The sequence below is a fragment of the Eretmochelys imbricata genome, chromosome 1, assembly GCF_965152235.1.
Source record: "Eretmochelys imbricata isolate rEreImb1 chromosome 1, rEreImb1.hap1, whole genome shotgun sequence".
Taxonomy (NCBI): domain Eukaryota; kingdom Metazoa; phylum Chordata; order Testudines; family Cheloniidae; genus Eretmochelys; species Eretmochelys imbricata.
In genome coordinates this window covers 33,159,601-33,175,864 of record NC_135572.1, presented here as the reverse complement: position 1 = coordinate 33,175,864, position 16,264 = coordinate 33,159,601, and the positions used below count along the sequence as shown (strand labels likewise).

Genomic DNA, 16,264 nt, shown 5'->3' with positions numbered 1-16,264 from the left:
TAGCTGGGGTAAATTAATCCCAGCAGTGAACATGAATTTGTTTTCCAAGTTAAAAGGAATACTTATAGCTAAGAATGAATTAAAGTAAAAACAACAACAGAAATTCCCTTGAGACAGAAGAAATAACAATTTTCTGAAACATGACATTTTAAAAAGGGAAATGACACTGTTTTTTAAACTCTTAAAAAAATCTAAGTTTGCTTCTTTTCTCTTTGATCTAATTTAGTCTGTAGTAAAAGTCAATGAACATTTGAACAAATATTGCTAAATACTGTACTGGATAGATAAAAAGAAAACATGAGAGTTTGGCCTTAGCGCACACAACACATCACACAATGATCTCACCAATGTTACCAGCTGGGGACCAGCAAACCACATTTACCAAATAAGGTAAGTTGCTTCGTTCCTGAAATTTTTTCCCAGTTAGCTCACTCCACTTTTCCTATGATTTATACAATAATTACAGAGGTCATTTTTTCAACTCAGATGGAGTAAATCATCAGGCTACCTAATGCAAGGCTAGATTTCTGTAGTCTCTGGAGAGATCTCCGTTTTCTTTAAACTGAGTGTGCACAGAAAAGGAAGAACTGAAATATGTGCAATAAAAACAGAAGAGCAAGTAATATAAATAATCAAGAAGGGCAGTAAGGGATGTAGATTGTGTACCGTTGGTTTGGTTACAAACACTAATATTTTATTTCCAAGATTTGTGGGGACTGTTTTTGATTGGGTACCTGCATATTTTTTCAGCACTTACAAAGGATTATTCTTTATTATTGGAGATTCTTGTGATATACAAAAACCACTGGAACTTTACTCACTGGATTGATGGTGACACTGAATATAAAATACTGATGTACAGCATTGTACTGTATATTGGGTATTGTTTATCCTCAATAATCTTTCTGATTTGTGGAATTGCATTATCACAATTCTATCGGAAAGCCTCTTCCTAACCCTTATTTTTAACTCTGTGGACCTATATCTGCTTTAAGATATACATGCAGCTCCCACTGCAGTAAATCCAGTAATTAAAAAGAAAGAAAAAGAAGAAACTGAAATACTCAAAACTCTTCCTCACATCCTTTCCTTCCCCACTGAATTCTGACAAAAGCTGACAGCTCATACTGACATGTATACACACTAATAATGCTCACATCCGATGTAAGGTGCTACTTCAACAAGGTTCATACTTTAAACTTAACAGGAGTAAAACAATTAAAATTAAAAGGGTCTGATAAAGAAAAAAAATGATACAATATTTAGAACATGTTTTTAAAAGAATATAGGAGCACAAACCAGGTAATTGTGGTCACAAAGACTGAAAAAAACTCATACAGATACAGGCAGACATCATCTTCCTTTCCAAATGCAAACAGATGGATATTGTACCAAAAGGACTGAAGGTAAAAAATCCATTACAATCTACATACCATACAGACTATGCTGACAGCTTGTGCCACACGCTCTCAAAGAAACTGCGGAACCACCTGATCAACATCCTCTACAGCAAACAGGGAAAGATCAAGAATGAGCTCTCAAAACTGGATACTCTCATAAAAAAACAACCTTCCACACAAACTTCCTCGTGGCTGGACTTTACAAAAACTAGACAAGCCATTTACAACACACACTTTGCTTCTCTACAAAACAAAAAGGACACTGAACTATCTAAACTACTACATGCCACAAGGGGCCACAGCAGTGGTTCCCTCAACCCACCCAGCAATATTGTCAATCTATCCAACTATACTCTTAACCCAGCAGAAGAATCTGTCCTATCTCGGGGCCTCTCCTTCTGCCCCTCCACCCCCACGAACATGATACAGTTCTGTGATGACCTAGAATCCTATTTTCGACGTTTCCGACTCAAGGAATATTTCCAACACACCTCTGAACAACATACTAACCCACAGAGACCTCCCTACCAACACTACAAAAAGAAGGATTCTAGGTGGACTCCTCCTGAGGGTCAAAACAGCAGACTGGACTTCTACACAGAGTGCTTCCGCCGATGAGCACGGGCTGAAACTGTGGAAAAGCAGCATCACTTGCCCCATAACCTCAGCCGTGCAGAGCACAATGCCATCCACAGCCTCAGAAACAACTCTGACATCACAATCAAAAAGGCTGACAAACGAGGTGCTGGCGTCATCATGAATAGATCGGAATATGAACAAGAGGCTGCTAAGGCAGCTCTCCAACACCACTTTCTACAAGTCATTACCCTCTGATCCCACTGAGGGTTACCAAAAGAAACTACAGCATTTGCTCAAGAAACTCCCTGAAAAAGCACAAGAACAAATCTGCACAGACACACCTTTGGAACCCCGGCCTGGGGCATTCTATCTGCTACCCAAGATCCATAAACCTGGAAATCCTGGACACCCCATCATCTCAGGCATTGGCACCCTGACAGCAGGATTGTCTGGCTATGTAGACTCCCTCCTCAGGCCCTACACCACCAGCACTCCCAGCTATCTTCGAGACACCACTGACTTCCTGAGGAAACTACAATCCATTGGTGATCTTCCTGAAAACACCATCCTGGCCACTATGGATATAGAAGCCCTCTGCACCAACATTCCACACAAAGATGGACTACAAGCCGTCAGGAACACTATCCCCGATAATGTCACGGAAAACCTGGTGGCTGAACTTTGTGACTTTGTCCTCATCCATAACTATTTCACATTTGAGGACAATGTATACCTTCAAACCAGCAGCACTGCTATGGGTACCCGCATGGCCCACAGTATGCCAACATTTTTATGGCTGACTTAGAACAGCACTTCCTCAGCTCTCGTCCCCTAATGCCCCTACTCTACTTGCGCTATATTGATGACATCTTCATCATCTGGAGCCATGGAAAAGAAGCCCTTGAGGAATTCCACCATGATTTCAACAATTTCCATCCCACCATCAACCTCAGCCTGGACCAGTCCACACAAGTGATCCACTTCCTGGACACTACGGTGCTAATAAGCGATGGCCACATAAACACCACCCTATACCGAAAACCTACTGACCGCTATTCCTACCTACATGCCTCCAGCTTTCACCCAGACCACACCACACGAACCATCATCTACAGCCAAGCTCTGCGATACAACCACATTTGCTCCAACCCCTCAGACAGAGACAAACACCTACAAGATCTCTATCAAGCATTCTTACAACTACAGTACCCATCTGCTGAAGTGAAGAAACAAATTGACAGAGCCATAAGAGTACCCAGAAGTCACCTACTACAGGACAGGCCCAACAAAGATAATAACAGAACGCCATTAGCCATCACCTTCAGCCCCCAACTAAAACCTCTCCAACGCATCATCAAGGATCTACAACCTATCCTGAAGGATGACCCATCACTCTCACAAATCTTGGGAGACAGGCCAGTCCTTGCCTACAGACAGCCCCCCAACCTGAAGCAAATACTCACCAGCAACCACACACCACACAACAGAACCACTAACCCAGGAACCTATCCTTGCAATGAAGCCCATTGCCAACTGTGCCCACATATCTATTCAGGGGACACCATCACAGGGCCTAATCACATCAGCCACACTATCAGAGGCTCGTTCACCTGCACATCTACCAATCTGATATATGCCATCATGTGCCAGCAATGCCCCTCTGCCATGTACATTCGTCAAACTGGACAGTCTCTACGTAAAAGAATAAATGGACACAAATCAGATGTCAAGAATTATAACATTCATAAACCAGTCAGAGAACACTGCAATCTCTCTGGTCACTCAATTACAGACCTAAAGGTCGCAATATTACAACAAAAAGACTTCAAAACAGACTCCAACGAGAGACTGCTGAATTGGAATTAATTTGCAAACTGGATACAATTAACCTAGGCTTGAATAGAGACTGGGAGTGGATGTGTCATTACAGAAAGTAAAACTATTTCCCCGTGTTTACTTCCCACCCCCCACTGCTCCTCAGACGTGCCTGTTAACTGCTGGCAATGGCCCACCTTGATTTTCTCCCCTTCCTTTCCCCCGCTCTCCTGCTGGTAATAGCTCATCTTAAGTGATCACTCTCCTTACAATGTGTATGATAACACCCATTTTTTCATGTTCTGTGTGTATATAAATCTCCTCACTGTATTTTCCACTGAATGCATCCGATGAAGTGAGCTGTAGCTCACGAAAGCTTATGCTCAGATAAATTGGTTAGTCTCTAAGGTGCCACTAGTACTCCTTTTCTTTTTGTGAATACAGACTAACACAGCTGCTACTCTGAAACCTGTCATTATGCAAGGCACTGCATTTAGCCGTATGGAGTGGAAATCTATCAACTTCATGAAAAAACTTGTACAGATACAGACAGACATCATCTTCCTTTCCAAATGCAAACAGATGGACCTCTGCATGCCTAATTTCTCCCACACCCCCAAAAAATCAGACAAAAATCACCTCTAAATATATTGTGTTTTTTTGTTCTATTCTAGATAGGTTCTTATACACACATCACCGTAGTATCTGAGCAATTTGCAGTAGTGCATTCGCAATGTGACTAACATCTGTTATCTGTGATTTGTTTTCTCTCCCATCTTCTCTTCAGGGGTAGAACTGTGTGTGCAGTTTATTGTGTTCTTTGGTAGGGCTGTTTTGTTTTGTTAGGATTTTGATCTTTTTAAATGTACATGCTGCTGTGAGTTTATGTTAGAAAAAAGCAAGTTCAAAGAAATGCACCTTCCCTGTCGGAACAGAAGGTGGTGAGATTTGCGTCTTTGGCACCTTTACTACTATCCAGAGAGTTTGTGGGCCCAGTGAAGATGTCAATATTAATGAAATCCCTGTGTACAGACATCCTTAGAGTGCTGTGAAACTTTTGTTACAAAAGTCCAAACCGGATTTCCAGTTTGTTACATATGCAGAGATCATTCCACATTCAGCCAAAGGTTCACAAATCTTCATGCAAACCTGTGTTAACTAAAGAGTTTTTTTAAGAAACTCGCAGTTTTGACCAATTATTAAGCATTTGGTTTGGTCAAAGCTGAAGCCAGGTGAACAGAGATTGAGATAAATGTTCATACCATCTCTGGCACTGTAATACCCCTCAGGCTATGTCTACACTGCAGATTCTGGTGAAGATGCGCTAAACTGATGGGAGAGAGCTCTTCCTTTGGCTTAATAAGTCCTGCCTCATGCGAGGCGGTAGCTATGTTGGCAGGAGAAGCTCTATCACTGACACAGCACTGTCCACAGTGGTGCTTAGGTTGGTATAACTTACATTGCTTGGGGGTGGGGATTATTCACACCCCTGAGTGATGTAAATTATACCAAAGTAATTTGTAGTGTCAACATAGCCTCAGTTTTGCATACCTTTATTACTAACCCATTCCTATTGTACTTCACAGATTTACCATTCTTGTTAGAGGTTTTCAGGCTTTTTTTTTTTTTTAAGAACATTAAGTGTAATTAATTGTCATCTCTTTGTGCTGCTCTCATTCATCTCAATGCCCTTTGAAACTATTTCATTTAACAGATCCACCTCATATCATACCCAATCATACTCTAGACTATGTGGGTGGTCTGAATATCCCAGCGCTGAAGCTGACAGTTGAACTCAGGCAAAGCAGAAGAAGAAAACACAAATATATTTATTTTAGAGTTTTCTAAAACAACCAACTAGTAGAGCTCCTGTCTGGTGGCTGAACCTAACAGGTGTCAACCCAGGAACCTAATGGTCCAAAAGAGAGGTAACGAGGTCTAATGGAATAGACACAGGACTGAGTTGGAAGATCTGGGTTCCAGTCCTAACTCAGCCACTAAGTTGTTGTGTGGCTTGGACAAGTCTCTTGACCTCTGCATGTCCCTTTCACCCCAGTTATGAAATGGGGACAAATGCCTATCCAACAGGGATGCTGTTAGAATTAATTAATGTTTGTAAAGTGCTCTGCCCAGGGAGAGCCCTATACAAAGTGTTTGGTGTTATTGTTAATGGCAACAGCAACCGGGAGTGAGCTATCTCCAAACACAGAAGTATTAACTGTCTAGAGACTCACTGATTGCATATATCTAAAGGGGACAGGGAGTGCTGCACATTGCTCTATAATGACCTCAGCATCCTGACTAAGAAGCCATGTTAATGATCTCTGGATAGAGTCTTGTTTAGCTTCTCCAGACAGAACGCCTGTCAACAACACAGTGAGTCTCTACAGAAAAGGCAATCACATCCCTAAAGCTATGTTATTACAAAATTAAATAGCAATCCAAAGAATCAAACAACTTTCAATGTATGTAGGAATGAAAACTGCTGAAAAAAGAGAAAGCATTCTCAGATGGCATTAAACTCTATTTATTTGCAGCATAGTTAAAAACAAATTCCCATGTTCTGCATCTACATAGCAGGACATGGGTGTGGTGAGGAAAGCATGCAACTGTACACACAAAAAATATCAAACATGAGGGAAGAAAACATCTTCTTTGTCCACAGAAGTCTGACCACAAGTCCACAGCAGGAATCTGCTCGAAATGTGTGTTTAGTTCCTGTACAGAGGGTTCTCCATCTCCCTGCTACACACTCACAGGAGTAGTACAGAAAACACTCAAATATTATCACTTACATTCTCCATTTTTCCTCTTCCCATAGATATTTTCTCCTTCTGTGAATCTGCTCTGATGCAGAAAGAGTGCAGGCACTATTACTTATTTTATAGGCCCCCCACATTATGCTCTTTATACAAGAACTAAACAAAACTAGAATGGTTTCTTCAAACCAAAGCAATATTAAAAATTGAAAGATTTCCCAGATAATCTATCAGCGAAGTTTTAAATCAAGGGTACAATATCTCAGAAGCAGTACATGTACTCAAGGCAAAGAGTCCTGTGGCACCTTATAGACTAACAGATGTATTGGAGCATAAGCTTTCATGGGTGAATACTCACTTTGTCAGATGCATGTACTGGAAATTTCCAGAGGCAGGTATAAATATGCAAGCAAGAATCAGGCTACGGATAACGAGGTTAGTTCAATCAGGGAGGAGGCCCTCTTCCAGCACTGGCTGGTACCAGAATCATGCACCTTATTAAAGTACCCTTTAAGACTTATTGTACCCTTTAAGACTCTCCAAGGCAACTTAAAGTACCCTTTAAGACTTATTGTACCCTTACCCTTATTGTACCCTTTAAGACTCTCCAAGGCAACTAATCTGCAGAGTTCTGTGTACCTTAAGAATTCTACATTGAGCTGGAAATAGGGCTTTCTAGATTGAGAGACTACACCTAGGAAACTCCTTTTCTGAACATGCTCCCAGGTTCCCTGGGCTCAATACTGAGCCTTGTACAGTCCTTCGTGCCGCTCTGCTAACTGCATAGCTGTCTTAAACCACTGACTAGAGATTCTCCATATGGAAGAAATATCTGGACACTGCAGCCCAGAGGGGTCTGGAGACAGAAGGAGACATGGCCAAAGCACACTGAGCTCTGATAATCTGCAGTGCCCCTTTGGGACCACTACATCCAGAGCACAGTTTAGAATAGCCCCAAGGTAGTTCTAAACTATACCAAGGATTGAACAAGACCGTGGCTGTTCTTAGAATGAGGGAGCCACAACCAGCTGCTTTGCCATTCTCCACCTCTGCTGCGCCCAGAGGAGACACAGACCTCTGTGTAAGGAGTTGGAGGTGAGTCAGTTCATCTGACTGTTTCTCCACCCATTTAAAAAACATTCTTTTTTGTTTCAGAGGGGTAGCCGTGTTAGTCTGCATCAGCAAAAAAATGAGAAGTCCTTGTGGCACCTTAGAGACTAACACATTTATTTGGGCATAAGCTTTTGTGGGCTATAAACCATTTCATCAGATGGATGGAGTGGAAAATACAGCAAGCAGGTATAAATATACAGCACATGAAAAGATGGGAATTGCTTTACTAAGTGGGGGGTCAGTGCTAACAAGGCCAGTTCAATTAGGGTTGACAACAAGGGGTGAACGACAAGAGAGGGAAATTTACTTTTTGTAGTGCTAATGAGGCCAATTTAATCAAGGTGGATGTGGCTCATTCCAAGCAGTTGACAAGAAGGTGTGAGTATCAACAGAGCGAAAATTATTTTTTGTAGTGACCCAGCCACTCCCAGTCTTTATTCAGGCCTAATTTGATGGTGTAAAGTTTGCAAATTAATTTCAGTTCTGCAATTTCTCTTTGAAGTTTATTTGTAAGTTTTTTTATTGAAGAATGGCAACTTTTAATTCTGTTATTGAGGGTCAAGGGAGATTGAAGTGCTCTCCTACTGGTTTTTGAATATTACAGTTCTTGATGTCCGATTTGTGTCCATTTATTCTTTTGCGTAGAGACTGTCTGGTTTGGCCAGTGTGCATGGCAGAGGAGCATTGCTGGCACATGATGGCATATATCACACTGGTAGATGTGCAAGTGAATGAGTCCTTGATAGTGTGGCTGATGTGGTTGGGTCCTATGATGGTGTCCCTTGAATAGAGTTGGCAAGGGGGTTTGTTCCAGAGTTTGGTTCCTGGGTTAGTGTTTCTGTTGTGTGGTGTGTAGTTGCTGGTGAGTATTTGCTTCAGGTTGGGGGGCTGTCTGTAAGCGAGGACTAGCCTGTCTCCCAAGGTCTGTGAGAGTGAGGGATCGTCCTTCAGGATAGGTTGTAGATCCTTGATGATGCACTGGAGAGGTTTTATTTGGGGGCTGTAGGTGATGGCTAGTGGCGTTCTGTTACTTTCTTTGCTGGGCCTGTCCTGTAGTAGGTGACTTCTGGGTACCCTTCTTGCTCTGTCAAGCTGTTTCTTCACTTTCCCGGGTAGGTATTGTAGTTTTAAGAACTCCTGATAGAGATCCTGTAGGTGTTTGTCTCTGTCTGAAGGATTGGAGCAAATGTGGTTGTATCTTAGGGCTTGGCTGTAGACAATGGATCGTGTGATGTAGTCTGGATGAAAGCTGGAGGCATGTAAGTAAGTATAATGGTCAGTAGGTTTCCGGTATAGGGAGGTGTTTATGTAACCATCGCTTATTTGTACTGTAGTGTCCAGGAAGTGGATTTCTTTTGTGGACTGGTCCAGGCTGAGGTTGATGGTGGGGTGGAAATTGTTGAAATCCAGATGGAATTCCTCAAGGGCCTCCTTTCCATGGCTCCAGATGATGAAGATGTCATCAATGTAGTGCAAGTAGAGTAGGGGCGCTAGGGGACGAGATCTGAGGAAGCATTGTTCTAAGTCAGCCATAAAAATGCTGGCATACTGTGGAGCCATGCGGGTACCCATAGCTGCACCGCTGACTTGACGGTATAAATCATTCCCAAATCTGAAACAGATGTTGATATTCACCCCTTCTTGTCAACTGTTGGGAATGGGCCACATCTACCCTAATTGAATTGGCCTCGTTAGCACTGACTCCCCTCCCCCCACACTTGGTAAGGCAACTTCCATCTTTTCACGTGCTGTATATTTATACCTGCTTACTGTATTTTCCACTCCATGCATCTGATGAAGTGGGTTATAGCCAACATTCTTTTTTCATTTCTCCTTTCTTTCATCAGTTTTGTTTATCAATTGTTTAAGTTTTTACAGAGTCCCAAATGCACAAAATTATTATTACTCATGTTTATTATGACAGGTTTCAGAGTAACAGCCGTGTTAGTCTGTATTCGCAAATCAGATGTCAAGAATTATAACATTCATAAACCAGTCGGAGAACACTTCAATCTCTCTGGTCACGCAATCACAGACATGAAGGTCGCTATCTTAAAACAAAAAAACTTCAAATCCAGACTCCAGCGAGAAACTGCTGAATTGGAATTCATTTGCAAATTGGATACTATTAATTTAGGCTTAAATAGAGACTTAGGGAGTGGCTAAGTCATTATGCAAGGTAGCCTATTTCCTCTTGTTTTTTCCTACCCCCCCCCCCCCCCCCGATGTTCTGGTTTAACTTGGATTTAAACTGGAGAGTGGTCAGTTTGGATGAGCTATTACCAGCAGGAGAGTGAGTCTGTGTGTGTATGGGGGTGGGTTTTCGGAGGGGGGTGAGGGAGTGAGAGAACCTGGATTTGTGCAGGAAATGGCCTAACTTCATTATCATGCACATTGTGTAAAGAGTTGTCACTTTGGATGGGCTATCACCAGCAGGAGAGTGAATTTGTGTGGGGGGGTGGAGGGTGAGAAAACCTGGATTTGTGCTGGAAATGGCCTAACCTGCTGATTACTTTAGATAAGCTATTACCAGCAGGACAGTGGGGTGGGAGGAGGTATTGTTTCATATTCTCTGTGTATATATAAAGTCTACTGCAGTTTCCACGGTATGCATCTGATGAAGTGAGCTGTAGCTCACGAAAGCTCATGCTCAAATAAATTGGTTAGTCTCTAAGGTGCCACAAGTACTCCTTTTCTTCATGTTTATTATGGCAGTGCTTAAGGGACAACCAAGAATGGGGCCGCATTGTGCTAAGCCGTATTGTAAAAAACACCATAGTAAACAGTCCCTACCCCCAAAGAGCTTGCTATCTAACTAGACATGATAGACACAAGGTGAGGCAGGGATCTAACACACAAGCAGAGTGAACAATGTGATGGCAGCAAACATCACATTATTTCCATACTTGTAAGAGGGGGTGTGATATTGGATTTACGTAGGAGGGATTAAGATAAATGGAAAGAAAAGGGAAATGAAGTAGGAGAGAAGAGGGTAAACGTGTCAGGTGTGGTGAGGTGAAGAGACTGTGATGGAGGGGGAGAGAGAGGACTGGAGCAAACAGCCAATGAACATAGGACGGACAAAACTGTAAAAAGTTCTCTCAAGGTTCCTGCTTTCGCTGCTTCTTCAGCTGCTAGGATAGGATCATTGGAAATGTTCACAATGTACGTTAGAATGACTCTGGGCTTGTCAAAAATAAGTGTCTGCAATTATTTCTCAGTTACTTTTTGGTTTTTCATATGGGATTGAATTAAACCTAAATACCAGAAAATAAAGTCAACTAAAGGATATGGCAGATTTGCTACAAAAGAAAAGGTTCCGTTAGTGCCTAAGGTATGCAATATATCCAGAATCTTAAAATGTGCTTTCTAAAATGTTCCACTCCTCTGAAGCAAAGAACTAAAGTCCAATTTATCAATACACATATACACTGAGAACAATGGTATCATTACTTTAAAATGTCTGTAATCTAACAATCAACATAGAGTGAACATCAAGCAAATATAAAATAAATAAGAATCGGTTCCTTACTTTCGCTGCACCTATTTGTTCTTTACGAAACTTTTCCAGTGGTGCTATTAACACATCATTGGCATTCTGGATCTGAAATGTCAAACATAAATATTCAAATGTGTCTCTTTTCATATATAGTATTTAAAGAAAGTTGGGAGCGACAGTACTACTTCAGTAAATCTCACTTTGCTAATCTACAAACCTGATAAAAACCCAGTGGTTTCATCACAGTGGTCAATGAAGGTATAACCGTTTCATCACAGTGGTCAATGAAGGTTTTACCATACAAGGTTTAACCGTACAGTGCAGGTAACGCTTCTTTGCTTTTATAAAGTATACTACAAAACATTTCCCAATGTATTATGAAGCATCATCATAAATAATTAAAACTTAATTATATTTGTCAATTTAAAACAAATAAAAAGTACACATGCTGCATACATAGGATTCCTGGTGTTCTTTTTCCCTGAAATTTAGAGTTTACAATCTAATTTCAGACAAGATGCAACAACTGGAAGTAAAACAATCTGGCAAAACTTGGGAGAAGACAAAGGTAACAGTCTTAGGAACATGATTATATAGACTAGTTATGTGCACAAATGGATAGCTTAGTCATTTCAGCAATCCCCTCTGATCATCTAGCCACGCCAGTTAAGGGAATAATCCAAAAGGAAAGCTGAAAAAAGTTACGAAATATATAAAATTGGCAACTATCATGTTTATTTTTTATTAATAAACTGAAAAATGGCTATGGGGTAATTTTATCCTCTTACACTTAACCTGGAAGCCCTAATTATGTGATAGCTTTCATTCTTTTCCATTGTTTGTCTGTTCACTTAGACCAGGGGTTCCCAAACTTGGTTCGCGGCTTGTTCCGGCCAATGGGAGCTGTGGGAAGTGGTGGCCCAGCCCAGCCTGTGCCATTTCCCTCAGCTCCCATTGGCTGGGAACAGCGAAACGCAGCCACTGGGAGCTGCGAGTGGCCGTACCTGCAGACACTCAGGTAAACAAAGCATCTTGAGGCCCGCCAGGGGCTTACCCTGAACAAGCTGTAAACCAAGTTTGGGAACCCCTGACTTAGAGTGAAACTCACCCCACTGCATCAGGCAAACAAAAATGTTTGTGCATTATTTAAACCTTACTTAACCTCAAAGCTAAGGGTTATGTGGCATGTAAGTCACTCATTAGGTTTTGGCTAGGAAGGATATATTCATTTATTTTGCTATCTTAATTTATTTAACTTTTTGCCATGCAATACCACTTAAAAAAACCACCATACTCAATCTTTTTGCAAACATTTCTATAAGAAATCATCCATTTTCAGGTTTAGACACAACAGCCAGAGGAAGTCTTTTTATATGAGCCTCATTCTGAGTCATGTCACTGACTTTAGTTGCAAAGATATGCAACTCTCACACAAATTTGGTGTCCCCCCTTTTTTATTGTTGTAAATTATTCACCTCAGAAATAAAGAATAAAAAAACTGATTATACAAAGTTATTTACCTTAAAGGATTAATAGCAAAACATTTTAAGTTTCCTGCATAAATAATTGTTTGTTCTCTCATTTCTGGTCTTTACCAAATACATTGCATTCCACATTTGGATCTTGGCAGCTAGGGAGGATGGGCTAATGTAAATAAGACAGATATGAATGAGTAATGCTGTGGTAGCTTTTACATAATAAGCGACAAGACACAGTGCTATTATAGCATGAAAGCTTCCCAAAGGGCTATAATAGTCCATACAAACTAATCTGTAAAATATAAACAAAAATTCAGCAAGCAGACTTTTTCAAAACTAAGATTTCATTCCCAAAGCTCACACAGTCACTTTCTCAGCCAGGTGGTCCCAGTGGACAGAAGGTAGGTGAAAAAAAGCAAAACTCTCATATTGCCATACCTACTTAATAGTAGAAAAAGTAAGGTGACTAGCAGCACTCGACAAGTTTGATGATGTGGTGGCCCAAAGTGACCAAGCTGAAAACCATAACAACTGACACCACAGCTGACCGTGTTTATGACAAAGACTAAATACTAAAATCTAGCATATGGTCGAATGTCCTGCAGACATGATAAAAAATAACAGAAATGTGGCCAACAAAACTAGAAATCTTGAGACCAGACCTCACTTGAATACACTTGGCCTTGCACTTCTATGCCAGCGTGACTACACTGAGCTTTTATTGAATAAAATATGACAGTCAGTACTATAAAGTATTTCCTGTCTTATTAATTTTGATACTGAATTAAATGTTATGCTGTTCCCTAAACTGTCATTTTTCACTGACATTCTGATTTATTATATGTACTTAAGGTAGCAACTAGAGATCTGAACTGAGATTGGGGCCCTTATGTGCTAGGCACTATCCAAACACATAGTCAGAGAGACCAAGTCCCAAAGAGCTTGCATTCTAAATAGATAGGACAGGCAAGGCCAAGAGAGTCAAACAGAGGTGAAGTGACTTGCTCAAGGTCACATGGCAGGTCTGTGGCACAGCCAGGAAGAGAACCTAGGCCTCACAAAGCTCAGTTCAGGGACACACCTGCATTGAATATGTTTGTGAGGAGGAAACTATAGGTCCTGACAGCATCTATAAAAGCAAGGGAGATTGTTTTAATGTTTGGCACAAGAAGGGATGTTGAGATCTTTGGCACTACAGAATGGATGTCTCTCTTTTTCCCCTACTCCCACGAGGAAAGAAACTGAGATTTTTGGTGGAGACTTGAATTCCTACTGTCTAACAACCATTTGCCACATTTCCCAGTGTACCAATATTCGTTGCGGCATCCAACAACTATACACATACAAGATGAATGCTTCTCTTTATAACCATCAGTAAAAAAGTTAATATTGATATAAATAATCACTATTTGTCTTCAGCGTTAACACCACACTGAGCTGAATGAAGCTGTTCACAACACTCAGAGTTGTCACTTTCATGTGCCTTGCGTGCAAACTCAGGAGACCACTCAAAGCAGTTCATATTTTAAAGGCTTTCTTCACAACCTTCAAATGAGAGAAACTTGCCTTTTACTGTTAACCGACAGTTTAACTTATGAAGCAAAAATCATCTGCTGCAAATTCCATTGCAGTGAAATCTCAGAATACAAAATGGTCCCTGCTCTAGACATTGTGAAAGAGCTAATTTATATACAATCATATGGCATTATAAGGAGATGCCAAGAAACAAGTGTTCCAAGAACCAGCAGGACCACTGTACTTTGTACACAAGGGAATTTAGAATTAGGAATGGGCAATGGATGTAGCCAGAAATTAAAAGAATATATTCATTTAAATAAATATAGAAATAGTCTCCTGAACTAAGTCGAGATACACAGACAGAATGCTGCACATTAGTCCCAATGACGAACGCTTCTGATGACAGAACACTGATGTGGCAATCCTCTTCCTGGCTAAATTATGCATTAGACAAGCCAGGAAGGAGTATTTATTTTGGGAAGAGAAGCCTGCCAATAAACTATTGGAGAGAATCCTGGCAGATGCATTTCAACAGACCTCATTACAGGATTCAGGTTGCTCAGCTGTGTAAAGACTCCCTCTCTATCTTCATTGGACTTTGCTGGGCTAGCTTGGATAAAACATAAATATACAGCTGGTAGAACTTCTGCCTTGCACATTTATTTTCTTTTCATTACTGGTTCCTATCACTGGAATTACATTATATTATGGTTGGCTTGTTTTGGCATCTCATTTGTTGATATTTTTTGGCTAAAATAATCTATTGCATGACTGAGCACTGGATAATCTTTACAATAACCCTCCAAAATGTGTCATTTTGCAATACTAATGCATATATGATATGATTTTTACAAGTAAAGTTCTCGACCTTTCTTTGAGCTTTCCTTTACTGAGTGGCCAATATTATATTTTTATATATATATGTGTGTATATATATATATAGTATAGTGTGTATATATATATACACACACACACACACACACACACACACACTCACTATATTATATGATAAGAGAGAGAAAGAGATAATTGAGAGCATGGAGAAAATAATAATGTTCTTACATCACCATCTATCTTAAACTGTTGAAATCATTAATTATATCTTCTCACTGATGGTGAAAATCAATGGGAAGTACTTTGAGCATCTAAGATTTATTCAGATTTTAAAAAGGATTTTCCATGTAATAATCTCTCACTTTGTAGAATGAAGCTAGATTTCCCTTTTTGAATTTAAAAACAAATTCTAAAACTAATGGGCATCATTACTCTTGTCCAATGGACTTTGCACTAATTATTACTTTACTGATTTGGATGACCTATCGCTGTAACAGCTACTTCTAAAAGCTATATATATATATAGGTGTATATATATATTAATAGAAGGAATAACACCAAAGGAATAAACTCTCCCATAAATCTGAGATTCAGAGTACAGCATCTTGAAAAAAACTAAATTATCAAATTAAAACTGTAAAGTCAATAATTATTTGCATGTATATAATGCTTTTCAGTCAAGGATGTTGAGGAAATTTGCAAACAATTAATTCAACACCCTTACAAGAAAGGTACAGTCAATATACCCATCTAGGAACACAGGAATTTGCAGACCAAGTGGCCCATCAAGTCCACTATCCAATCTCTGATAATGGCCAGTACTTCATGCTTCACAGAAAGATGCAAAAAATACTATAGTGGGTAGTTATGGAATAACTTGCCCATAGAGACAGTTCTTACTGAACCCTCAGCTGGAGGTTGTTTTATGCTCTGAAACAAGAAGGTTTACACGGGCAGACAGAGGCATTTGACCATGGTCAAACAGTACATAATTTGCATAGGTGGAAACTGAATCCGGGGGTGAAATAGCTGGCCCCGCTGAAGTCAATGGCAATACTCTGGTGGAGTACAACGGCACCAGGGCTTTCATAGATTCCAAGGCAGACTGACTTCGACTCCCTTAGGGAACAGATGGGTAGGATCCCCTGGGGGACTAACATGAAGGGGAAAGGAGTCCAGGAGAGCTGACTCTATTTCAAGGAATCCCTGTTGAGGTTACAGGGACAAACCATCCCGATGTGTCGAAAGAATAGTAAATATGGCAGGCGA

The 16,264-nt window shown here is 40.5% G+C and overlaps 1 protein-coding gene across 1 annotated transcript in view; it reads right to left on the bottom strand.

The window, feature by feature from the left end:
- Positions 1 to 16,264, bottom strand: part of ARHGAP42 (Rho GTPase activating protein 42) — a 294,764-nt gene that overhangs the window by 119,996 nt on the left and 158,504 nt on the right. Inside the window, exon 4 of the mRNA XM_077805596.1 lies at positions 11,199 to 11,270. Coding sequence (XP_077661722.1) covers positions 11,199 to 11,270 — 72 coding nt within the window. The remainder of the gene's footprint in view (positions 1 to 11,198; positions 11,271 to 16,264) is intronic.